At 37.1% G+C, this 27,642-nt stretch overlaps 1 protein-coding gene and 1 non-coding gene across 3 annotated transcripts; one reads left to right on the top strand and one right to left on the bottom strand.

Moving 5' to 3' along the window:
• Nucleotides 1-354: 354 nt before the first annotated feature.
• Nucleotides 355-25,575, bottom strand: NFU1 (NFU1 iron-sulfur cluster scaffold). 2 transcript variants are annotated; one of them, XM_030310751.1, is made up of 8 exons: nt 25,454-25,575; nt 22,532-22,632; nt 17,173-17,245; nt 12,092-12,158; nt 7,815-7,929; nt 3,763-3,823; nt 2,110-2,284; nt 355-517 (listed from the first exon to the last, which is right to left on the bottom strand). In XM_030310751.1, the coding sequence occupies exons 1-8, from the start codon at nt 25,513-25,515 to the stop codon at nt 473-475; spliced, it is 699 nt and encodes a 232-aa protein (XP_030166611.1). In that variant the 5' UTR covers nt 25,516-25,575; the 3' UTR covers nt 355-472. The 2 variants fall into 2 exon arrangements, with proteins under 2 accessions (XP_030166611.1, XP_030166610.1); XM_030310750.1 differs by having other exon boundaries at nt 17,173-17,308; nt 25,454-25,574.
• On the top strand, nt 6,316-6,422 carry LOC115511329. Its single transcript, XR_003967999.1, has one exon. It is a non-coding gene; the product is annotated as a U6 spliceosomal RNA (small nuclear RNA).
• Nucleotides 25,576-27,642: the final 2,067 nt, after the last annotated feature.

The following is a 27,642-nucleotide window of genomic DNA, read 5'->3' on the forward strand; positions in this document are numbered from 1 at the left end:
TTGTTTGTTTTGGTCTTTTAGTGAGAAGTCATGTCCTATGTACATTGGGAGCTACTAGCCAAATACCATTTTTTTTTAATTCAGTAAAGATAGTTTCAAGCATTACACAAAAAGCTAACCCATTTTAGAATATTTTTAAAAGCATTCTCCTTATTTACTTCTGTATAAAAAAAAGTAAATGAATTAAATGGGGGAAAATGAACTACTTCACACATTATGCAAAGAAGGAGCCATGAGAAATGAAGAACAAACATTAAAATATCCCTGGATAAAATCCACGTGTACAGAAGATGATTCAGGATGTTATAAATAACTCATATGAGGTAAAGCAAACATGCAATATTTATACATCAGTCTCTGAAAAAAGGGCATATTTTATTAATCCTCAAGTTCCTTAGCAGATTAATAATAAAAGCTTGGTATATATTATCAAGAAGTCCAACTGCTGGGCCCAAAGAAAACTCTAATTATTTCAAGGTGAGTTTGCTTCTTTTTCATCAGATTCATCATCCATAACCTAAAACAAAAAACAAAAACAAACAAAACAAAGAGAATTTAAGAATTAAGAAAAGGATTAGAAATTGCTATTTTCCTGATTTTTACTCTTACTTGCTTACCTGAAATACTCTACTCTATAATAACACATGTCAATACATTAACAACAAATCTATCAATAGTCCCCAAAGCAAAAGGTTTGTCTTATAACCTGGAATTGTAACAACACAAAAGCAAATTTAATATTAACAAATTAATTAAGTAGTGATCTCTTTTGCTTGTCCCCCCAAAAATCTTTCAGTAGCAGAGTCTGAGCTGGACACTGACTATAGTGATTAACTAAATGGGATTTCCTAGCCACAAGACTAATGTAATGGACTGTATGTTTGTGGGTTCGTTTGTTCTTCCCAACAGTATTCTATTTACTTAAATATATTCTGGGCAGCCACACCAAACTGTTATTATAAAAATATATATTAGAAAAATGAATCTCTAAAAAAGTAAAGAAATAAAAGATCATACTAGCAACTAATTACTTTGGTCTTACTCAGATAAAAATTCATTTTAAACCTTAGAAAAATATGAAGACATTTATTTCTATGAAGTTAAAATATCAGAAGAATACTAACAAACACCTGATTTAAAAAATGAAAAGATTAACATCTTTTCATGGGTTAACATATTACTCAGAAAATAAAGACCAACTCCTTTGAAGAAGAAAAGAGTTATATAAACCTAAGGAACATTTTTTTGTCTTCAACACACCTACTATAATTAAACACCAATTCAAGTTTATAATCTAACTACCAATTCATTACCCCATCCTGGACAAGTGAACAAAAATGTTCCTTTGTCAATCCACCAAAGTGTCAAATAATCCAATTCTTTAAAAAGGCACGTAAGGCACAGAGAAGATAATGGAACAAAAATAAGTTTTTCTCTTTCTTTTTTTTCTTTTAATGTTTATTTTTGAGAGAGGGAGAGCGAGCGCATGCACACAGGAGGGGCAGAGAGAAGGGGGTAGATAGGATCTGAAGTGGGCTCTGCACTGACAGCAGAGAGCCCGATGTGGGGCTCAAACTCACGAACTGTGAGATCATGATGAGCTGAAGTTGGACACTTAACCAACTGGGCCAGCCAGGTGCCCCAGTTTTTTGTTTCTTTAAATCTAGAAGAATCTGGTTCTGATCCGACACTATCATGGAAAAATAATTCTCTTATAGTTTTTCTTTTGGGTTGAGTAAAAATTACATCCAAGGAACTGATATTTTATAATCAATCTCAGCAATACTCAATTCAGAGAAATTTGTCAATCACTTCCTATTTTAGGCAGAACATTCCTAAATGTGGAAAAATATTTCCAAATACTTATTTAATACAAACAATGTATACAACGTGCATAACACCCAGGGCTAAGTGTTGCAGAGGAATACAAAGACCTGGATACGATTACAAGTCTCTCAAGGAACTTACCCATAAACATAACTCTGAAACAGACACACTGAAAGAGGCTTTGGACCAAAGCAGAGCTTAATTCCAAGCAGAGGACTGATAAGGCCTTCAAAGAGGAAATGGCACGCATTGAATCTCAACTGTCATATAATAATGGCATACCTGTTCTACACCCTCTACTTCTGGAATATAAAACTGCAGCATGTTCTGAATTCCATTTTTCAGAGTAATCATTGAACTGGGGCAGCTGGTACAAGAACCTTGGAGTTTGAGCTGTACAATGCCATCTTCAAAGCCTTTATAGATAACATCTCCTCCATCTTCCTGCACAGTTGGCCTGCGGTCACGGAATATTTGTGATGTATGTAAGAGAACTGATGTATCCATCAAAAAAATTTAAAACAACTCAGGGCTTAGATGGTATACTGGTAACACTCACAAAGTTAGAGCTACCTATACAATAGAATGAGAACTGTAGTTAGTCTTATTGGTAACTCTCTTTTTACTTTTGGATAAAATGCCAAAATTCATTCAAACATTTTCCAATATTATATTTCAATCTTGCTTGTTAATAATCTTTTCAGGCATTTAAGGTCTCAAATTTCCTAATAATTACAGGGATTACTTAAGATATACTCATTCATTTCTTTTGAATGAACAGAAGCAGACTAACATGACACATGCTGGCTTTTTTTTTCCAGGTAAACTAAGTATCAAAATATAACATTAATGCAGAAAAATGCATAAACCATGTATGACCAATTAAATGAATTTTCACAGTGTGAACACACATTTGTCCCAGGCCAAGACACAATTTTAGCACCCCAGAAGTCCCCTTTGTACGTCCTCGCAACCAAAGGTAACCATTTCCTAATTGTTATTACCATTGTTTAATTCTGCCTGTTTTTTAACTTTATAATTTATAAATATAAATTCTATTTAAAAAACACACAGTATTTACTTTTTTGTATTTGGCTTATTTTACTCTTTATGAGATTCTTCCACATCACCACATAGTATTCCATTAAGTGAAAATGCCAGAATTTATCCCTGCTATTGCTGACGGACTTCTGGGCTAAATCAGGTTTTGGGTTTTACAGATTCTTGCAGATGTGTTTTGCTATACATACATATGATTGCTGGGCATATACCTGAGCATGGAATTGCTGGGTCAGGAATGCACATACATTCAGATGTAGTAGAAATGGCCATATAGTTGCCCTCTGCCCAGCTTCTCATGCTCTAGCCTCATACCAAAAATCAGCAAAATGTCCCACGGGAAGCCTTAATGAGCTTCCCTTCTCTCTACGATCTTGTGTGCTTCAGCAGCTCTCTACTGTTTTCAAACGAAAAAAAATTTATTGCATTTTATCTAGCTTTTCTGGGAGTTCTCACCGGGACCACTGCTCTGCTACAAGCAAAAGGGTAAGCCTGCGGTTCTCCACTCATTGAAATTTACTCTTTATGGGCAACAGCTTGAAAAAAGTACTTCCCTTTTCACAATCTTCCCGAACACTGTTTAACTCATTTTTTCATTTTAAGAAATTTGGTATTACAACAAATCAAACCTAGATGGTGACTGTGAACAATAAAGTCCTTTGTTATGTTTAGACAGACTGTTTTAACATTTTGAGTGAACAGATACAATGTACAGACTTTAAATTCAACTGCCAGGGTTATCGATTGTGGTTTACATTTACTTGTACTTATTAGAGTTTTGTTTTTTTTCCCTCATGGACAACTAAAAGTAAACTGCTATTATGAACATTGCCTCTGCAAGTATATTTGATTTCGGGCAGAAAGATGAGCACATACCTTATTCTGGTATCTAACAGTTCCTTAATCATTGCCACAACTTCATCATCTTCTTCAGATCCTAGAAACGATTACAAATAAAATATATTAACAGTAGAAATTTTATATCCATGCAAATACAAGTATTAAAACAGGATGATTTTAACTTAATGTCTCATTAAAAAATAAAAGCACAGAACATGTAACGTGGTGTGGTGATACAAGAAAAATGGAAATGATGGTTGGGGAGATGAAAAGATCATTCATTTGATTCTCTGAAGAAAAATTAAGGAGCACTGGTCAACTTGACACATGGCAATACAGGTGAGTAACTGATATAACTTGACCTACTAATGATGTTTAGGGTTTGAATTTTTTTTAGTTAATACATTTGTAAACCTTCATCATCTTCAAGGATTGAAAAATGGCAGAGAAAAAAAGACTGCCTGGATTCTGATGGAAACTTTGAGACACAAAAGCACACCTACTTCATTAGTTAAGTTACATTTTTAATTTTTAAATTCAGTGGTTTTCAAGATGACAATGACACTAAATATAGATGTAAGCTTTGTGGAAATTTCCAAAATGTGCTACAAATTTGAATAAAAAAAAAATCAGTTTTTTCATTTTGGGTCATTTTTGTTTTTCTTTTACTTCATAAGGTTATATACCAATCTTAGCCAATGCCTTTTTAAGGGTTAAAAAACAATTTTTTGAAAATAATAAATAAATAAAATAAAATTTTTCTGAGAAATTTACCTTTAGGAAAACTAAAAATACAGATAATTCAAATTATACTATAATATACACTGGAATTCTGACACCAATGTAAGTAATAATTATCAATATTAAATTATATTAACTTTTCATCTTTTTTTAAAGTTTATTTACTTATCTTGAGAGAAACAGTGTATGCACACACCTGCATACATGGGAAACGGGCAGAGAGAGGGGAAGAGAGAGAATCCCAAGCAGGCTGTCAGCACAGAGCCTGACTTGGAGCTCAATCTCATGAACCATAAGATCATGACCTGAGCAGAGATCAAGAGTTGGATGCTTAACCAAGTGAGCCCCAACTTTAAATCTCTTTTTTTTATGTTCTTTGCTTTTTAAGTTTATTTATTTATTTTTGAGAGAGAGAGCGACCAAGTAGAGAAAGGGTAGAGAGAGAAAGGAAGAGAGAATCTGAAGCAGGCTCTGCTGTCGGCGCAGAGCCCTATGAAGGCTCAAACTCATGAACCATGAGATTAAGACCTGAGCCGAAATCAAGAGTCACATACTTAACTGACTAGGCCACCCAGGTGCCCCTTAAATCTTTTTTTAGTAAAAGAAATGAAATATAATAAAGTTAAAATTCTCTTTTGTCAAAACCTAAATTCCATTCCCCACTGTCACTTCCATAAACAACCACTACCATAGTTTAGTGTGTATCTTTCTAGTACATTAAATTTACATGTACAAATTTATAGATGAGATCCCACTACACATACCATTCTATACCTTTTTTCTATCTAATATAGCCTACAGTTCCATATCAGCATATATACATATGCCTTAAATTTAAAATTTATTTTTATGTTATTTTTAGAGAGACAGAGTGCGAGTGGGGAAGGGGCATACAGAGAGGGAAACACAGGATCCAAAGCAGGCTCCAGGCTCTGAGCTGTTGGCAAAGAGCCTGACGAGGGGCTTGAACTCATGGACCGTGAGATCATGATCTGAGGTGAAGTCAGACACTTAACCGGCTGAGCCACCCAGGCACCCTGATATATCTCAATTTTTAAAATAGCTATACAGTAATTGTATAGATTTCTTTTCATTTAGCTAATTTCTTGGTTAGTTCAGTTGTTTCCAGTTTGCTACTATTTCTAACAATCTGCAGCATACACTCCGGTGTAAAGAATGATCAGTGTACTTTTGCAAATGTATCTATGAGATAAATTCCTAGTGGTAGGATATTTGAGTCAACACTTGTGTATTTTTCAATTTGGGGAGCTGTAATCAAGTGGCTCTACAAACACTCTATCAATTTTACATATATATCCACCAAGAACACCTATAGCTGTTTCATGCATTATTTGAAGTTTGCATAAATGGTATATATGTAAGAATCTGTAAATAAGCATATCCTTTGATTCTCCTTTTTCAATTAGTATTTTCTTTTACATCTTTTCACATTGTATCTCCCAATCTAGTTCATTCCTTTTAATTGCTGATATATTTTTTAAATATTTCAATGAACATGCTTCATGTACTGTTTTATGTACATTTATAAGATTCATTTCGGGTATATATCTAGAAGTGGAAGTGTTCATCTAAAAGTGACTATATAAATATTTGTGTGTGTACATATATATGGATGTAAACACACACATGACAGTATCTTTGTGATACTACAGAAAGGAAAAATTTCATCAACAAATTGCAATAACCACAGCTAATACTTATTAAGTTCCATGTGCACTTACTCTTCCAAGTGCTTTCCACAAAATTAACTTATTCAAAAAGTACAAAAAGCACAAACCACAAAGAAAAAGATGAATATATGTGACTATATTAAAAAGAAAAACTTCTGTGCTTGCTTCAACAGCACAAATACTAACACCGGAATGAAACAGAGAAGATTAACATGGACTCTGAGCAAAGATTACATGCAAATTCATGAAATGTTCTGTCTTTCAAAAAAAAAGGAAAAAGAAAAATTTCTAAATGACAAAAATCCTAAACACAGTGAGAAGGTGAGGAACGATTAGGGAGGTTATTTGCAATGAATATACCTAACAAAGGACAAACACCCAGAATATTTTTCAAAAACCTGCTAAAATCAACACAAAAGAGACAACTTAATTTTTAAACAATGGGAAAAGATTATGAACAGGAAATTTACTGACAAGAAAAATAACGGCCAGTAAACATATGAAAACCTTCAGGCTCAGTGCTGATCAAGAAACTGCAACTAAAACAGGATATCATTTACACTTAACATACTGATTAAAAAAAAAAAGACACTAAGTGATGATAAAGATGTAAGTTCAAATTCTTATATACTGCTAATTAGCATATAAATTAAAATAATTTATAATACAGCAATTCTGGTTTGAGGAACATATTATAACAAAACTTTTCAAATATGCACAGACTTGTACAAGGTTGCCCACTGCAGCAATGTTTGTAATAGAAATTAGCATAAATAATTCACTTGAGCATAAGGAACAAATTAAGTGTAGTTTATTCATATAATAGAATACTATCTAGTACTTAAATAAACTAGAACTACATTTTTTCAAAATGGATGTATTTCAAAATATGCACAGTGACAAAAGGCTAATTGCATATAATATACATTATTTAAAGTTTAAGAACAAAAACCAATACTATATATTCCCTGCAGAGACTTTTATGTGTGTAAAAGTTTAAAAAACAAACCAAGTTTACACAAATCTCTGGAAGTAGAAAGGGGAAGGGATGGGGGTTGTGGAATTTTGGTTGTGTCTTTAATGTTTTACTTAAAAATGGGTATACAGCAATTGTGGCAAAAAACTAACATCTATGAAATCCGAAAAGAGAGAAAATTGATATACATTGTATTATTTTCTGTATGTTTTAAAATTTTTATAATTGAAAAATTTAGTTTTAGATAATCAATTTATACACAAGTTTTCAAAAATAATGGATGAAACTAGTATATGTGAAGTTCTGTTCTGTCTGGAATTGGTTCCAGAGTTAAATATGGTACAATGATAAAAATCTGTATTCTCGTGACTACTTTTTTTTAAATGTTTATTTATTTTTGAGAGAAAGAGAGAGACAGAGTGTGAGCAAGCGAGAGGCAGAGAGACAGAAACACAGAATCCAAAGCAGGCTCCAGGCTCTGAGCTGTCAGCACAGAGCGCGATGTGGGGCTCAAACTCATGAACCATCAGATCATGACCCAAGCTGAAGTCAGACGTTTAACCAACTAAGCCACCCAGGCGTCCTAGTATTCTCATGACTTTTGAAATCAAGACAAATGTGAGGAAAGTAGAAACTTTTTTTAGAAAATGAAAATAAATATTAATTATCCAACATATTACCTGCTTCTCCTGAAGATGTTTCCTCAGTAACTAAGGGTAAGCCAGAAGCAAAGAAATCCATGATTGTTGCATAAATATCTGGTTTCAGTAAATTCCAGTCTAACTCTTCACTTTCCTGTAAATATTTAAAGGAAAATGCTATATTTCTAATCAAAAGCAAAGACTAATACAGAATAACACCCTGAATCTTTTAAGAATCGTTTCCTATATATATCCTATACTATGTAATAGCACTCCTTTCTGGAGAACACATGTTAATTCCAGTTCTTAATAGATCTGGTTTATAATGACTTTTAGAAGATATAATCTTAGAACATTCCTCATGCATTTATTCATTCATTCATCAAACTTGTGTTAAGTGTGCTGGATATACCATGTCTTGTATAGGGGATAAAGATATTTTTTCAGTGGTGAAGAGAGTTAAAATACTGCATGAATTCTGTGTTTAGAGAGAATGATAAAGAGATTTCCCATTCTTTTAAAGAAAATAGGATACAGTTACTTGACCAAATATACAAGATAACCCCCAAGTATTCAAAGAATTCAACTTACTATCTTACTCAAGAGTAGAAGAAATCCAATGACACAACTGTAGAAGCAAAACATATAATATGGTGTCTTATCTATGGCCCTTGTGCTAGAGGGCTTGTGGACCTCCAACAAGCCTGGCATCCTTAAGAAAGAATACTTAATTATGTGACCTCTGTGTCGGGTCAACTACTTGATTCCATTAAAAAAAGGCAGGATTGGGGCACCTGGGTGGCTCAGTCGGTTGAGTGTCCAACTTCGGCTCAGGTCATGATCTCACAGTTCATGAGTTCAAGCCCCATAACAGGCTTGGTGCTGACAGCTCAGAGCCTGGAGCCTGTTTCGGATTATGTCTCCTCTCTCTGCCCCTCTCCGACTTGCACTCTGCCTTTCTCTCTCAAAAATAAATAAACATTTAAAAAAAAGAAAAGGATTATGGGGCACCTGGGTGACTCAGTTAAGTGTCCAACTCTTGATTTTGGTTCAGGTCATGATCTCACGGTTCATGAGATGGAGCCCCGAGCCCTATGCTGGGCTCTGCTCTGACAGCATGGAGCCTGGTTGGGATTCTCTTTCTCCTCTCTCTCTGTCCCTACTCCATTTGCACCTGCATTCTTTCTTTCTCTCTCTCTCTCAGAAATGAATAAACTTAAAAAAAAAAAAAAAGGATGGGATTATTAAATACCTAAATAGTACGAACATCTGAAAAGATAAAGGGAGCATGTTTTGTTTTAGTTTTTTAAAGGGAGCTCTTTAGGAGGAAAAAGTATTAGATGCAATCCATTTAGATTCTCAGGAGATTATCAGCTAGTGCCTATCCTTAAATACTATTAAAAATGAGTCTACATGCATAAAAGGGGCTATTTTTGTCATGGACTAAGAACCAACTTAGAGACAGTACACAGAAGACAAGATAAATGCGCACTGCTGTGGATATAAGAACAAAACTAGTGAGTTGCCTTAGTGATTGGGAATGGGAAATAGTTCTAGGTAACATTTTAATAAATTATTTGGAAGATGGATCAGAGGGCTACCTCAAAATCTTCATCAAATAGTGGGCTCTAGGGGCATCTAGGTGGCTCAGTCAGATAAGCGTCCACCTCAGCTCAGGTCACAATCTCGCAGTTCATGAGTTCAAGCCCCACATCAGGCTGTCTGCTATCAGCACAGAGCCTGCTTCAGATCCTCTGTCCCCCTTTCTCTCTGCCCCTCCTCTGCTTACACATGCTCCCTTTCTCTTTCTCACTCTCTCCCCAAAATAAATAAACATTTAAAAAAATTTTTAAATAAAAATAAATAATAGGCTCTACTGAATAGGGAAATATTGATAATAAAAAAAAGAAAACTATTCTGAAGTTGTCTACATGGGGGAAAAAAAAAAAGCAGTTTATTTATTTAGAAAAAAATAAGAGGCACCTAGCTGGCTCAGTTAGTAGAGTATGTGATTCTTGATCCTGGGGTCATGAGTTCAAGCCCCATGTTGAGCATAGAGCTTACTTAAAAAAAAAAAAAAAAATACTGAAAGTATCAAAGTTATTTCAAAGGATGGAAGAATAGAAAACTATCTTTACTCTGCTAAAGAAATGAATGATTCAGGGGCGCCTGGGTGGCTTAGTCGGTTAAGCATCCAACTTCAGCTCAGGTCATGATCTCACGGTTCACGGGTTTGAGCCCCATGTCAGGCTCTGTGCTGACAGCTCAGAGCCTGGAGCCTGCTTCGGATTCCATGTTTCCCTAATAAGCATTTTTTAATAAGCATTAAAAAAAATTTTTTTAAAGGAATGAATGATTCACTTTAAATAAAGGGAAATGGGCAATAGCCAAAGTTATCAAGTAGATGAGATAGTCTATAATGAGGAAGGTAACTGAAAGAAAACAAATCTACTACTCTACCTATTAAATATCAATATATGCCCTAACTTAGATTATTTATTAGTTATATCATTTCACTTAAGGAAAAATAGTGGAAATTCCACTATTTCTAGAGAAATTCCAAAAAGAATTTATAATTTATAACTAAATTATAAACAAAAAAGGAAATAAAAGATGACTTATCAAAATCAAATCAAAGAAAAAAAACAACTCTGAAAGACATAATCACATGTTTTCATCTAAAAAAAATTTTATATGCCATGGCCTATATATAAAAGGACTAAAAAAAAAAACTTGTTAAAATAAATACATAATTTGCCATTTATAAAATGAAGACAAGAATACCTAGTTCTAAGAATTAAGTTAGATAATATATATAAAGCACTTCTGCTATGTAAATGCCATACCAGACACGTTGGAAATATTAAACAAAAGCTGGTCGTCCCCCGACCCTTAAAAAATACCAAAGAAAGCAAATTAAAGAATAGCAAAGATAGGCCAGATGTCTCTAAACTGGTAAAGACATGGGATCAGTCAACACAGATTTACACACCACAATCCTTTTGACAGAAACCTGAAAATTTAATCTACGAAATCTTACATCATTGTTTCGTTCTACAAAAATTTCTCAAAGTGCATACTATGTGCCAGGCATTGTTCCAGGTGAATTTAACAAGATGGACAATCTCTATCTTTAAGGAGTTTACATTCCAGTATAGGAAAGACAGGTAATAAAATTAACCGAAAAAGAAAGTGACTAAGTGACAAGTACAACGAAGACAATAAACAGGGTAATGAGCTCCTGGACAGATGGCCACTTCAACTAATATGGTCAAGAAAGGACTTTCTGAGAATGTAGGGCTACTAACACTTTCAACAACAGGGAAAAACATTTTACAATCAGGATATCCGCAAGAACTATGGCCATTGGGATTGCCACCACGGAGGAAAACCCTAATTCTCCTCCACACATAAAGAGCTACAAGAGAATGCTGGACTATTTGTACCATGTCACTAAACCAGTCCACTGTTATCAGTCTGATCTGTGCATCAAGAACTCAGAGCAATCCTTTCAAATTGCTTAAGAAGAGTTAAATGGAAACTTTCGATTTTGACAAGATACTGAAAAGTGATTAAGTTCAGTGCATACATATCAACGAACAGATCTAAAAGTATACATAGTTCAAATTTAAACAATTCATTTCTCAATAATCTAGTAGACTTAAAAATGAAACCACCTCTTCTAGCAGATACCACTTCAGCTGTTGGATTGGGTAGCATATTTACATATTTTTTTGACACTTAGAGGTTAACCAAGTGCTACAGAACTACACAGTGCACTGCTCGTATTACAGCAGGATGTATAATGTGGGAGATGCCATGATGAAAAGAGCCCATTTCGAATGGAGACACATATTCATGCTGTTGGTCAAATACAGAAACATATAGTTTGATTATTTGTTTCTTTTTACTCTCTTATTTTAAATTAAGAACTAGTAAAATTACCAAAGCCACCAATAAAATTTCAATTATGAAATAAAAAAGGATTAGTAAAAAAATAATAATTGGAGCCTAAATTCTAGTTCTGCCCAGGTTGAGTCCTGGCCCTGCTGTAGGGTAGATATATAATCCTGGATGCTGCATTTAACCATCTGAAGCTAAAGTTTTTCTCTTTTGAAAAACAAGGGATTTGGATAATTTCAACTTGAAAATTCTACTTAATAATTAACTTGAGAAATGCGAGAAGTAAATTTAACTTGAGATTTTTGGTACCAATATGCATAAAATACATTAAGAAAGGAAATTCGGAAAGGAATGTTGGACTCGGAAAAAACTAAAAGAACTTCATATCTTATTTTATATAATCCTATGTTTACCTTTGTAACAGTGATGAAATCTGGTCCAAAAAAGACACTTTTTACTCCTTCAATCCTAAATAACTGCCTGTGAATAATAAAAAATAAGAGATAATAAAATGCTTTATTATAGAAAAGTTTAAACATAAAGGTGGAGAGAAAAGTAAAAGCATTTACATACCCATCACCAGCATGAACAATTCACAGCCAACAATTATCAATTCATGGCTAATCTTGTTTCATCCTCTTACCCTCTGATCTAGCAATTACTCTTAGGTATTTACCTAAGAGAAATGAAAACATGTTCCACAAAGATGTGTACATGGACCTTTATAACAGCTTTATTTATAAAAGCCAAAAAAATATCTGGACACGTCCATCAATTAGTGAATAACTAAACAGACTGTGTGTACCTGTACAATGCAGTACTACCCAGCAATAAAAAAGAATAGACTACTGGCACATGCAAAAACAAAGAGGACTCTCAAAAGCATTGTGCTAAATGAAAAGAAGCCAGGGCTGCCTGGGTGGCTCAACTGGTTAAGCATCTGACGTTGGCTCATGGTCTCATGCTCTCATGGTTCGTGAGTTTGAGCCCGACATCGGGCTCCACGCTAATGGTATGGAGCCTGCTTGGGATTCTCTCTCTCCCTCTCTCTCTCCCCCTCCCTTTCTCCACTCTGTCCTCACTTGTACTCTTTGTCTCTCAAAATAAATAAATAAACTTAAAAAGATATGTAAATAAAATAAATGGGGAAGGAAGGAAGGAAGGAAGGAAGGAAGGGAAGAAGTCAAACACAAAAGACTATATGGTGCCATTTATATGAAACTCTAGAAAAGGTAAAACTGTGGTGGCAGAAAGAAGATCAACAGTTACCAGGGTGACAGATGTGTGAACTAACTTTATTGCGGTAAGCATTCTGCAATACACATGTATATCAAGTCAGCACACTGTATACCTTAAATTTACACAATGTTTTACATCAATTATATCTCAGCAAAGCTGCAATGCATTGCCATGAAACAAAATAGTTACCAGGGTATGAAAATGAAACAAGAAGAATGAGTGCAAATAGAAATGAGGGATTTCTGCAGTGATAAAAATGTCCCTATGTTTTTATTTTAGTGGTAGTTATACAATTATATATATTTAACAAAACTCTGGACTGTACACTTAAAATTGGTGAATTTCATTTCATATAAATTATACCTCAATAAAACTAATTTTTAAAATCCTCTAAGATAGGAGGAAGGGAGGATTATAATTTGAAAAGCCCCTACGGGATTTTGAAATGCACCTTCCTTCCCGCATCACTGATATATGTACCATACATACCTAGTATACACTCCAGAGCGATTTCCTTTTTCCCTTATCCCCTTTTAGGAATAAAAGCTGATATACTTCAAAAAAGGTTGCAGTTTACCTTTTCTTTGTCTATCATTGAAAGAGTGTTACTGGAATTACTATTTTTTTTTTTGATGTTTATTTATTTTCAAGAGAGAGAACAAGCAAGCACATATGCACACAGGAGGGAAAGGCAGAGAGAGAGGGAGACAGACAATCCCAAGTAGGTTCCCGCTGTCAGCACAGAACCCGATGCAGGGGCAGATCTCTCGAACTGTGAGATTATGACCTGAGCCAAAATCACAAAATCAAGAGTTGGACACTTGACCGACTGAGCCATCCGGGCGCTCCCTGGAATTACTATTTTTAAGTTATTTAGGAATTTGTCTGAAATGATGTCACCCAGGTCCTCTACACAACCATTCAACATTAAATTTATAAGAAGTTACAAGATATTTGGTTGCATAGTATGATCCAATAAACCCAAGCACAGACCTATAAGTAGGTCCTCTGATTGGCTCTGTATATCTGCACTGTTAGCAAAGCTTTTTTTTTTTCAAATGAAAGGACGGTGCGAAAAATCAACCCAATCTTTGGGCCATGTCAGTCAGGGGAACTGCTGTAGGCAAGAGTTCATAGGTTCTGTCCCTAAAGAAAGAAAAAGCTGGAAAGGTGTTTCAAATAGACTAAACATGCTTTGCCATTTAGGTTACTTTCCTTAGGACAATTCCAACTCCTACAATGTCCAAGATATGACACCCAGAACTGAACACATATCCCAAACGTACTCTGACTTATTCAGAGCACAAAGACTGTTACCTCTCTTGAGCTGGACCCTAGGACTCTGTTAATGTTTGGCTTTTTTGAGTACTGCATCATATCCAACAGAAATAACTGAAAGGTCAGATTCTTCCATCCTGTAATTGTGCTATTCATTTAAAAAATTTAAATAACACGGCTTAACATTTGTTCCTGTTAGATTTTACCTTACTTGCTTTACCCTATCATTTTAGCCTAGTGAAACTTCTTAAAAATTCCTCTGAATTTTGCCATGTAACATACAAACAATTCCTCCCACCTGAAAATTGATAATTTTATCATTATTAATGCTGCTGACAAAGAGAATTATTGAATAAACATGGCAACCACAGAAATACTACAGATACTAAGAATCTTCTTACATGTCTCTAGAGACAGATTTACACTCGACTTACATTTCGTTGTCGTGTCCATAAGGATAGTGAGAAACAATTCAGATGCCTCTCTGAAGTAAGATACACTATCATTTACTCATTCATTCACTCATTCAACAAATATTGGAAAACTTGCTAAATATCTGACACTGTGCTAAACACCAGAGATACAATGATGAGCAAGACAAACTGGTCTCGGTTTTTCAGGAAGCTTACATACTAGCCTAGAGCAAAAACATTCTCTGTTAAAACAACAAAAACGAGATTAGTTTTGCTTGACTGAAGATAATAAATTCTGTGAATCCAGGAAATGAGCTACTAATTTGAAAAGGGCTTTTGCCAACTGAACATCTGACAGAAATAATCTCCAACTTATCTGTAAGTGAACAGAGTCTTCTTACTTTTATATTCTTCCTAAATACAAAAATACATGAATTCATTCTTGATGCAAACATTTCAAACTATTTATATAAAGCGAAAATGACTCTTGACCAACCCCTCCCCCAAGTTCACTGTTACCAGTTGGGGGTACATTCTTCTAGACCTTTATGTTACTATATTTTTGTTTTGTGTTTTTTAGCTTTATATACATAATAATCATACTGTACTGTTTTTTTTTAATGTTTATTTATTTTTGAGAGAGAGAGAGAGAGTGTGTGAGTGGAGGAAAAGGGAGAGGAAGACACAGAATCTGAAGCAGGCTCCAGGCTCTGAGCATCAGCACAGAGCCCGACACAGGGCTTGAACTCACAAACTGTGAGATCATGACCTGAGCCGAAGTAGGACACTTAACCAACTGAGTCACCCAGGTGCCCTGTACTCACTGTTCTGCAACATGCCTTCTTCACTTAACTGTGTGTCTTAGAGGCCAGTCTGTGATAGTAAATGAGGGTTCTCCTCATCTTTTTTAATTATCTGCAGACTATGCATGAACAAAGTTTACTGAACTCTTTCTATTGATGAATATTTAGGTTGTTTCCAATAGGTTACCATTACCAACAAGGCTGTAAGGAAAGGAACATCCTTGTATCACCTTGTGTACATATGTGGATGTTGTCTAAAGTGGTTTTCAACCCCACTAGTAACTTGTGAAATCAATTAGGTATTGAACGGGACTTTAATACAACAGAATAGAATAAAGAGAACAAGGAAAGAAATAAGAATGTATTACACACTGTCAGGATGAAAATTGTCCCATTGAATACCTGTGTGTAATCTATCTAAATACATGTGTATATATGTACTGGGTTGTAATATAAAATGTTTCTTAGTGTCACCTGCATCAAAAAGTATGAAAAACAAATGCTCTAAGATATATTGTAATAAGTGGCATCTGTAGGTCAAAGGAAATGTGCATTTTTATTAATGAGAAATTAAAAAAAACACACCTGAGATAAGCATATTTCTGGTTCCCATAAATAAGACATACAAAACAGCTGTGTGTACAGAAGTAGTTAATCTAAGCTTTACTTTCCAAATATTCCTGGCAATCAGTATCAGACTTACATTACCAAAAATTTTAATTGATGTGGACTCTAATATTTTTTTAGGTTTATTTATTTATTTTGAGAGAGAGAAAGAGAGAGAGTGCACACACACAATTGGGAGAGGAGCAGACAGAGAGAGGGATAGAGAGAATCCCAAGCAGGCTCTGTGCTATCAGTGCAGAGCCTGACACAGGGCTTGATCCCAGGAATCGTGAGATCATGACCTGAGATGAAATCAATCAGATGCTTAACTGACTGAGCCACCCAGGCACCTCAGGACTATAATATTTCTTATTATAATGTCTCTAGCTATTATTAAAAAGAGGTTCATTCTAATAATTTTATCGTTTGTCCTTCATCTGACATACATTTAACATGTCTTAATCTAGTGAATTTTACTTTTTTTAATGCTTATTTTTTTATTTTGAGAGAGAGACAGACAGACAGACTGTGGGGGAGGCCAGAGAGAGAGGGGGACAGAGGATCTGAGGTGAGCTCTGTACTGACAGCAGACAGCTTGATGCAGGACTCAAACTCACAAACCGTGAAATCATGACCTGAGCCGAAGTCAGCCACTTAACCAAATGAGCCACCCAGGCACCCCTCTAGTGAATTTTAAAACGGTCTCCCAATGACTGGTCTTTAAAAATCATGGCAAACCTGATAACTATTATTATTTATAGTTCTGAATGGAATATTTTAGAAACTACTTCATTTTGAAATATCTAAAAATTTAGCTATCCTTAGGGAAAAAAATGAACAAGTTTTCACTGTTTTTTTATAAACAGTTTTAAATATTCGGAATGGAAATTTATATTATCGTTTTAATAATTTTTTTTAAGTAAAAATACAAATTCTTATTTAGCCATGATATAGATCTCTCAAATACATCACTTTTCAAGGGTTCCCTAATATCAACTATTATTTTTCTTTATCTCTTACCTGAAAAGAAAATAAAGCATTCTTTACGTTGAAAACAGTGCAGTACACATAAAAATGCAATTACTAAATGAGGCTGCCTCACCCCCAAAGTCAGTTATGTTTCTTGGTAAAAGCAAATAAGAAATAGCAATATACCTAGCCAGAGGGGAGCGAAATGCTGCAGCTGGTGTGGGAAAATCCATGGTCCTTGTCTCAAGAACTGGTTTTCCTGGAATAAATTTTAAACTGTTGGGATTTGGGGTATCTTGTGTTTGAATAAACATGTATCTCACTAAAAGAGAAAAAAGAAGAAAGAATGTTATTCCAGAAAAAAACGGTAGTTAAGTTTATGGACTATGAAGTGCTCATTTTCAAAGAATCAAAAGAAGTAAAAAAAAGAAAATAAAGCTTTATTGTCCAAGCTGATGAAATAATTTTTAAAGACAACAATGAACTTTATCAATATAGGGTAAATGCATTGAATTTTATATTAATACTGATTATTTGGGGCTCCTCGGTGGTTCAATTGGTTAAGCGTCTGACTTTGGCTCAGGTCATGATCTCACGGTTCATGGGTTCCAGCCCTGCGTCAGGCTCTGCACTGACAGCTCAGAATCTGGAACCTGCTTCAGATTCTGTGTCTCCCTTTCTCTCTGCCCCCTCCCCCACCTGTACCCTGTCCTTCTCTCTCAAAAATAAACATTAAAAAAATTTTTTTTTAAAGAAAAGAAAATAAGGCTTTATTGCCCAAGAAGCCAAAATAATTTTTAAAGACAACAATGAACTTTATCAATATAGGATAATTGCACTGAATTTTATATTAATACTGATTATTTAGTTTTGTTACTCAACACTTTCTACCAATATCCTACTTTAAAAAAAATTTTTTTTAATGCTTATTCATTTTTTGAGAGACAGAGAGAGAGCGCATGAGCAGGGGAGGGGCAGAGAGAGAGAGACACATAATCCGAAGCAGGCTCCAAACTCTGAGCTGTCAGCACACAGCCCAACGCAGGGCTTGAACCCACAAACAGTGAGATCATGACCTGAGCCAAAGTTGGCCACTTAACCAACTGAGCCACCCAGGGATCCCAGCAGTATCCTACTTTTAACGAGGAAGGCATATCATCATTCCAGAGTCTTAAATGTATTTTATTTGTTGACTTAGTACTAATGGCTATCATAATCATAAATCATCATCACCATGATATTAAAGACAATAAAATGTTAATTCTTTTCTTTCCAAAGTGCTTCCATTCTTTTACTATTATTTTTTTAAATGTTTATTTATTTTTGAGAGAGACAGAATGAGAGTGGGTTGGGGCAGGGAGAGAAGGAGGCGCAGAATCTGAAGCAAGCTCCAGGCTCCGAGCTGTCAGCACAGAGCCCGATGTGGGGCTCGAACTCACAAGCTATGAGATCATGACCTGAGCCGAAGTCGGACGCTCAACCAACTGAGCCACCCAGGCACTCCTCCATTCTTTTATTTCTTTAAAAAATGTTTACGTATTTATTTTGAGAGAGAGCACAGGCATGTGCATGTGTGTGCACAAGGTGGGGAAGGGCAGAGAGAGAGGGAGAGGAATCTCTAGCTGGACTGTGGACCCAATGTGGAGCTAAACTCCAGAAACCATGAGATCATGACCTGAGCTGAAATCAAAAGTCAGATGCTCAACTGACTGAGCCACCCCAGAAGTTACTGGTTACCATTCTTTTAAAGACAAATTTATAATAGTAACTAATATTTTTTGTGTATGTACTTACTACATGCCAGAGACAGGGCTGAGTGCTTTATATATATTTAAGCCTTTAATAATACTATGAAGAACCCCTATTACAGTAAAACCTTGGTTTGCAAGCATAATTCATTCTGGAAGCATGCTTGTACATCAAAGCAAATTTCCCCATAAGAAATAATGGAAACTCAGATGATTCGTTCCACAACCAAAAAAATATTCATATAAAAATGATTATAATACTGTAATATAATACAAAATAATACAGAAAATACAAAATATAAGGAAAAAATAAACAAATTAACCTGCACTTACCCTTGAAAACCTTCGTGGCTGGTGTGAGGGAGGAAGGTTATTGTGTAGAATGACTTTCACTATCACTAACAGAATCACTGAGCTGTCTACTGGCTGAATGGAATCTTTTTCTGCCTGGGGGCCAATGTATATGCTCACACGGATGTTGACTACAGTACAGTATTAATAAATTCTTGTCATATACTGTATTTAATGTAACTGGCAATAAAGCAGCTGAGGAAAGGTCTATATCTGCAGGCAGCCTGACCTAGGATGAAGCAAAGCATTCCTAAGCTTACTCTTGTATGGAAAAGCAAAGGACTGTCCCTAGGTGCTTTGAAGTGACAAAAAGTACACTAGTGCCAGCTGTGGGCCCCTCCCAACGTTCTGAAAAATCACTGATTTCTGCCAAACACCACGGCCTGAGACTGAGCATCTGAGCATGGGAGACGATCACTCACAATCCTGCAGTGAGAGAGAGAGAGAGAGAGAGAGAGAGAGAGAGAGAGAGAGAACTACTGGCTCAGTTGTGATCATGTGACGTCTGGCGTCATGTACTACTCATATTGCAAGACATCGCTCGTTTATCAAGTTAAAATTTATTAGAAATGTTTGCTTGCCTTGCAGAACACTCACAGAACAAGTTACTCACAATCCAAGGTTTTACTGTATTCCCATATTACAAATGAAGAAACTGAAGCTTACAGTTAAGTAATTTGCCCAATGGTATAGTCAGTGACATTATAAATTATCATGAAAGTGTAAATCTACGTGAATTACTTTCTGGAATATTTTTAACTTATCTTTACAGGTTCTTCTTTGCTTCTTCTAGGGCCAAGAAGGAATTAAGAATGAATTCATTAAAGGAGTAAAAAACGAACAGAATCTTCACTCTCCTACCTTGCTATTATGATAATAGCTTTGTAGGACAAAAGATAGTACTGGGGTTTTAATAGTCTTAAAACTACTAAACAGGTCCTGATTATTTATTATGAAAATAAACCTTCCAACCAAAACAAGACAATTCTCATCTTAGAGCAGTATACTGAAATAGATTAATTTATTTAATAGTTATCATGTGCTAGGCCACGATGCTAAGCACTCTCTGTGAATTACATAATTTAATCCTTCCATTCTCTCAAGGAAACACTGTTTTTATCCTATTTTATAAATAAGGAAACTAAAGCTCAAAGTCACTCAGCTAATCAAGAGACAGAGACAGGATTCAAGCCCCACCAATCTCCTACCATGGACTTGCTTGACCACTATACATACTGCCACTCCACACTTAGTGTCAAGCATTCAGAGGAAAATACATTTAAGATCAGTCTTCCTATCCTGTCATAATCCTCATATCATACATCTAAGGAAAAGCAGTAAAATATCAAAAAGCAACAGTTTTATTTTTTTTTAAGTTTATTTACTTATTTTGAGAGAGAGAGAAAGCGTGAGTCTGCTTCAGATTCTGTGTGTGTGTCTCTCTCTCTGCCTCTCCCCCACTCATGCTCTGTCTCTCTCTCTCTCTCTCTCTCTCTCTCTCTCTCTCTCTCTCTCTCAAAAGTAAATAGACATTAAAAAAAAAAGAAAGAAAGGACTATCACCAATTTCTACAAATATAAAGACAACAAGCTTCTTTTAACCTTGGTTATGACCAATCATTTGGTAAGGCCTTTCTTAATAATTTATTGGTAACCAAAATCTCTGCACACATTAAACACTGTACCACAATATTTGAAGAATTAAATCTGGCATCTTTCTTTAAAAGCTTTTATTTGAGAGAGAGAAAGAAAGAGTACACAAGTGGGGGAGAGGGGCAGAAGAAAAGAGAGAGATAGAGAATCTCAAGCAGGCTCCACACTCAGCTCAGAGTCCGACATGGGGCTCGATCCCACGACCCTGGGATCATGATCTGAGCTGAAATCAAGAGTTGAATGCTCAACCAACTGAGCCACCCAGGCACCCCATGGCATTTTTCTACTCAGTCCATTTGTGTACAACTATACACGCAGTAAGAAAGGTTTTTAGAAATACTTGAAGGTAATAACTGTAAACATGGGGCACCTGGCTGGCTCAGTCACAAAGGCATGCCACTCTCAATCTGAGGGTCATTCAACCCCCATGTTGGGTGTAGAGATTACTAAAAACATAAAAACTTTAAAAAAACTATAAATGTAAAAAAAAATTTAGGACAGCATAATCTATATATACTTTTTGAAGTAGAAAATATATGATAACACAACACAAACTTTCTCTCTTGACAATGAGCAAAGCTATTTCAAAATAGTAATTTGACTAGGCATTAACAAAATCATTCCAATTATAGTCTAAACTGGACTTAATTTGGTATTTCAGAAGTGACACCCAGGTCCATCATCCAGAAAGATATCCCTGAATGTGTCATAAGGGTTCCAACAAAATAGACTGGTCTAAAATAATTTTCCTATTATGCTTGGTCTAATAGGTAATAGGTAGGCAGAAGCTCTTCCAAAACTATAGATGTATGGTGCTTAAAGTTAGTATCAAAGACTATGATCAGTGGGTTTCCAATTTGAAAAGCATGAGGACCACATAATTCCACCCTACAAAATTTAAAAGTCCAATTAAAGTAGCTTAACATGCTGAGTTACTATTTATGCCTAAATTTTCATTCTGTGATTCAAGGAGACATGCAAGGTTCTCCTCTTCTTGCCCCAATATACAGGGGACGTAAGGTCTCTTATCTACCCAGATCTAGATCATGTGGTGAGCCAGAGTCAGCCACCTGCCAGAGTACAGCCACAAGGTGTTCAAGGCAGTGATAGAAATGGGAGAGGGCCCAAGAGCTAAATCCAAACTCTTATAGCTCCATAAGTACACAAAGGCACAGATTTACACAGACACAGAGAGACAGCTCCCAAGGTTCCCTAACCACATGACACTGGTCACAGTTCAATAATTTTCAAATCCTGTCTTCATTATTTCCAATATTAACAAAAAGAAAAGAAAAAAAGCATGTAACATCAACAAAATTATCAAGAAAGCCATAGTTAATTGATTTGGATGCAAAAAAAGAAAAATTACATCGAAAGTACTATTTCCTGAAGCCTCGATGAAAGCTAGAAATTTACTGATTTTAGGTGCATTCTTGTCAAAATAAGGAGGGCAGGAGCTTAAAATACATACAAGTTTTTTAAACAAACCCATTTGTAACTTCTTTTTATATTTTCATTTCAGAAATCATTTCCTGAACAATGCTCCAGAAGATGTGTTACACAAGATACCGAGATTTCATAGATCTATTGGACACTGTGCTCAGGATTCTTGAAATCTAATGCCAAGCATACCTGTAACAGTCAAGCATGAAGTTATGATACAAAAAAACGCTATGTTCTTTTGTGCATCTGAATAGGAAATTTACAAACTCTCGTCTTTATGATCCACAAAATTTTGAGCATAGTTTCATTAGTTTCTGAAACATAATTTGTTTTAAAGAGATGAAATTTTACCTGTGTTACATAAGGTTGCAGGCAGTGGGAAAAGTGGTCTTTGTACAAACTGATGCAGAGGCTGTTTTGTCATGGTATACAGATTCATCATAGGACAGAATCTACATTTAAAAACAAACAAAAATGACATTTCAAGAGATAATCTTTTAAGCTCAGTTTCTTCTACTTCTTATACACACACACACACACATATATATATAAATAATGAAAATAACAACAAAGCTGAATTTTCATTCTCCATCCACATTATTTCCCCTTCTTTAGGCAAGCAATATCTGCAAACAATTTAAAAACATGAGCTCAAATGGAAATTTATAGTCTTGATAACTGAGTGTACACAGGATTGTGCAATATCCAATGTAAGAAACAGAAATGCAACTACATTTGTGATTTATAACCTGGATTCCCAGACTCTTAGCTATGCATGAAGGATGCAAAGAACTACCAATTGGTTTTTTCCTTCTTTTCAAACTTTAAAAAAACTAGGTGATAGAGTCACATGGTTCAAAATTCAAAGGGAACAAAAGTAAATACTTTGAAGTCTCCCTCCCTTTTCTGTCTCTACCATCATGCTTTCCTGGAGAGAACCAATACTACCTGTTCTGAAAGGTATCTCAATACTTCAAAAAGTCTAACAGAAAGTGTACTATTCTCCTCCAAACCGCTAAAGAAGGTAATAATCCATATATGCTTTTATTTTTTTTAAGTTTATCTATTTATTTTGAAAGAGAGAGAGAGAGAGAGAGAGAGAGAGAGAATCCAAAGCAGGCTCCAGCTTTCATCACGGAGCCCGATGTGGGGCTCGATCCCACAAACTGTGAGATCATGACCTGAGCCAAAATCAAGAGTCAGACGCTTAACACACTGAGCCACCCAGGCTCCCCTATATATATGCTTTTAGACTGGAAACCTCTTAAGCCAGTGTTTGTAACTTTGGTTATTTCTCTGTGATAGAGAAGTACCAATTGGTTATTTTTTCACGGTTTTAACAAATTAAAAATGAAGGGAGAAGGGAAAACAAATATTACCAAAAAAGGAAAAAAAAAAACTTCAGTAAAAATTTTTAGAAATCTGATGCAAGTTACTTTAAAATCCAGTTTACTTTAGAATACTATTGCTATCAGGATGCCTGGGTGGCTCAGTTGGTTAAGCATCCGACTTGGGCTCAGGTCATGATCTTGCAATCTGTGGGTTCAAGCCCCACATCAGGCTCTGTGCTGACAGCTCAGAGCCTGGAGCCTGCTTCAGATTCTGTCTCCCTCTGTCTCTGCCTCTCCCCCACTTGTACTCTGTCTCTCAGAAATGAATAAACATTAAAAAAAATTTTTTTAAAGAATACTATTGCTTTCTTCACAGTTTTCATTTCACAGCAGTTGCTAAAGAATTTTAAATATATACATGATCACTTAAAAGTATTTTCTCTGATTATTTTTATCTGCAAACTCATTAAGGGAAGGGGTGTCTCCATTTCTGTGCCCCTCAGCAGCAAGCATGACGGATGGCCTCAGTTCTTCATTTCTAAAATGAAATATTCACAGCTACCTCAAAGACTGAGCCATAAAAGGATCCAGATAATCCATGTAAAGTGCATACATCAGTGCCTAGCCTTGTAGTTAGAGTTCAGTAAATGTTGGCTACCACTATTATTATGTGATAGGTGCTCAATTAATTACTGAATGAGGTTTAAGGCTTGGGGTGAAAACATTTTTATCCATAGCTCACTGCCTAAATCTTGACTATGCTGGAATATGGGAATACACACTGAAGACCGGTATTCTTATCCCTTAGGCCCACAGAAAAGGCAACAGAATGGATGGATACTGTGACACAGATGGGTTTAAAGTGACAAATAGTAAAGGAGAGGGGGGGCCTCGGTGGCTCAGTCGGTTGAGCCACCAACTACTCTTGATTTGGGCTCAGGTCATGATCTCAAGGTTCAGGAGATGGAGCCCAGTGCCAGCCTCTGCACTGGCAGCATGAAGCCTGCCTGGGATTCTTTCTCCCTCTCTCTGTCCCTCCCCTGCTCATATATTCACTCTTTCAATCTCTCTCTCTCTCTCTAAATAAATAAACTTAAAAAAAAAATAGTAAAGGTAAGTTAAATTCTTCCAGTAAGACATCTACCAAAACAGCACAATGGGATAGTAGGTGACTAACAAATCTTTCAGCAAACTTAATGCTTTTAAATTTCAAGGACATCGTTAGCACTAAAATCCCTAACATTCACTGGGTGAAACCCTGTAGGCCCTTTGTCCTTTTGTTCCAGTGGCAAAATCAGGGTTCGACACCTACTTAAGTTATCAACCCTTTTCATCTAACCAACGTTGACAGATGTCACTGGGAGGCCAAACTCAAAGGCGGGTTGTACAAAAGGGGAAAAAACAAGGCAACAGAGTGGCTCTAGGTGATACGGAGGAAATCTAGGGGTCTAGATTCTCATCAGAGTTCCATCACTTAGAAGCTATATGACCTCATACAGGTCACGTCCCCTTTTCTGGGCCTACTGAGAAAATGAGGAATTGAGGTATTTTCTCCCATTCTGTAGATATTTTGATTTGTGTTTAAAAAGCAGAGGGACTGCACATGATGGAAAGGCTGGAGGGGACCACACTGATTTTTAAAATATCTCCTCCGTGGGGTCTCTGCAGCCAGTCTCTGCGGGCCTCCCCACCGCAGGGATTCAGGCGCCGGATTTCAGCGCCTGGGATCGGGCGCCACAGGTCCCGCCCGAAGTGAGGGCGCAGCGCCGCCTCACCGATAGGCGCCCACCTCGGGGCGAGACCCCCAACTGAAGCGACGGGGGCGCACCCGAAAGCTCGGTCAGGGGCACTTCTGCCCACCCCGCTGCGGGGGCAGCGGCCACTCCGCTGGTTAACTAAGCCCGGCGGCACGCCTGTGCGGAGCTCCTGGCTCGTCACCTACCGCCTACACAGCCTTGCGGCTGCAGCCGCAGCTCCCCAACCCAGCCGGGCCGCCGCTGCCATCTTAGTCCGAGTGCGCAGCAAGTGGGGCAGCTCTCGCCGCTTCGCCGACTGGCGGAAGCCCCGCGCAGGCGCAGGCCGGCCAGGAGCGGGACAGGCTCCGTGGAGAGCGTACCCTGCCGGCGGCGGGCGGTGCTGCTGCGGGTGGGACGGGAACCTTGCTCCCGGCTCCCGGCAACCATTGCCCACCTACACAGTAAGCCTGGACCAGGGCTGGGAGAAGCCCCGGAGACGCTTGCGCAGGCGCCCTAGGTAAGGCACGACTCAGCACACATGCGCGCAGCAGTGCTTCGCTTTTCCTGCTGGATGGGAGCTTCTGCCGAAGGATGCGTGCACCACAATGTTGCTCTCCAACCGTAAACCTGCCCATTGCCATTAGTAGGATCCTGCTCACCCTCGAGTCCCAGCTCAATGACTGCGTCAAAAAACTCCCCGGAGCATGCCCTCGAAAGAGTTGTCACCTTCAGCGAGATGCCTGCTCTTCTCCCTTGGGGCTCTGGTTGGTTCTCTTATCCTTCTGTTAGGCTGGGCTTATAGACCCACTCATCTTGGACCAATCCCTACAGGACTCACCTCCTGCAGTGCTGCCCTTTGCTTTATAAACATGAGTATTTGACTAGCTTCCAGAGCCAAGTGCAAAAGCCTATTAACTACTCTTCCAGAACTTTTCTTGAGTATTTCGCTTTCTCCAGGACAACGGTTCTCAAGATGTAGACGGGGGGCAACAACAGATGGGAACACATTGGAAATGCAAATTAGCAGGCCGCGCCATAAACCCATTGAATCACAGTCGCTGGAGGTGGGGTCCAGTCTCTGTTTTAATACGACCTTCTGCTAAAATTTGAGAGCCACTGCTCTAGAAGGTAAGCACAGTACTGGTTTCTGGACCAGAAACAACACACCTATTGTTGGACAGATTGAAGCCACAGGCACAATAGCCTTTGTGGTTTCTATGGCCCAGAGAAGTGTCCAAGAGGGTGGGTGGGGCTGCAGGCCTGCTTTAGGTGTGGGTTTGGACACCGAGCAGGCTGTGCTTCCTTAGTGCAGTTTACATTCTGGAGGCCACAGGTTGGCTTCCAATTGCTGGTTCTTCGCGGAACATTCATTCTAGACCTCAGTGCAGTCCAAGGCTTGCCCCCTTTCTCTCTTTTAGATCCTGACTGAAGTGTGACTTTTCCACTCAGGAACAGGCCCTGGGTAGGGGCCAATCTTTCTTCCCTATCTTTAATTTCCTTCCCAAAAAGAAAACTCCTGCCTTGCTCCAAATCTGCCTCCAGCCACCACTCTCTCTTTTTAAAATATCTCCTCCGTGGGGTCTCTGCAGCCAGTCTCTGCGGGCCTCCCGCAGAGCCAAATGGCATAAAAAAGTTGTCTACACTTTTAATCTCTAGTTTTTCACCTCTCACTCAAACCACTGAAACCAGTTTCTGTGTCCCAATATTCCCCCACTCCCACCCTGGCTGCTCTACTCAAGACTGCTCACAACATCCATGTTGCTATACCTGAATAATCCTTCTCAGTTATTACCTTTCTTGACCCCTGGAACATCAAATGCTGAAGATTTCTCCCGCCTTTTAATAATCTCTTTCCTTGGCAACACAACTGCCAATTTTTCTTACAACTTTAATGGTTACTCCTCTGTCTCCCCCTGCAAGGTTTCATCTGCCAGCCTCTTAAATGTTGGTGCTTTTTGGGACCTCCTTCCAGGCACTTTTCTTTCCCCATTCTTTTGTGATTGAAAAACTTCAGGAAGTTTATACCAGTTAGCATTTCTTTTTTTTTTTTAATGTTTTTTTAAATTAATTTATTTTTTAATTTACACCAAGTTAGTTAGCATATAGTGCAACAATGATTTCAGGAGTAGATTCCTTGATGCCCCTTACCCATGTAGCCCATCCCTGCTCCCACAACCCCTCCGGTAACCCTCTGTTTGTTCTCCATATTTAAGAGTGTTTTATGTTTTGTCCCCCTCCCTGTTTTTATATTCTTTTGCTTCCCTTCCCTTATGTTTATCTGTTTTGTATCTTAAATTCCTCATATGAGTGAAGTCATATGATATTTGTCTTTCTCTGACTAATTTCACTTAGCATAATACCCTCTAGTCAGTTAGCATTTCAATCAGCCATCAGA

The sequence above is a fragment of the Lynx canadensis genome, chromosome A3, assembly GCF_007474595.2.
Source record: "Lynx canadensis isolate LIC74 chromosome A3, mLynCan4.pri.v2, whole genome shotgun sequence".
Lineage (NCBI taxonomy): Eukaryota > Metazoa > Chordata > Mammalia > Carnivora > Felidae > Lynx > Lynx canadensis.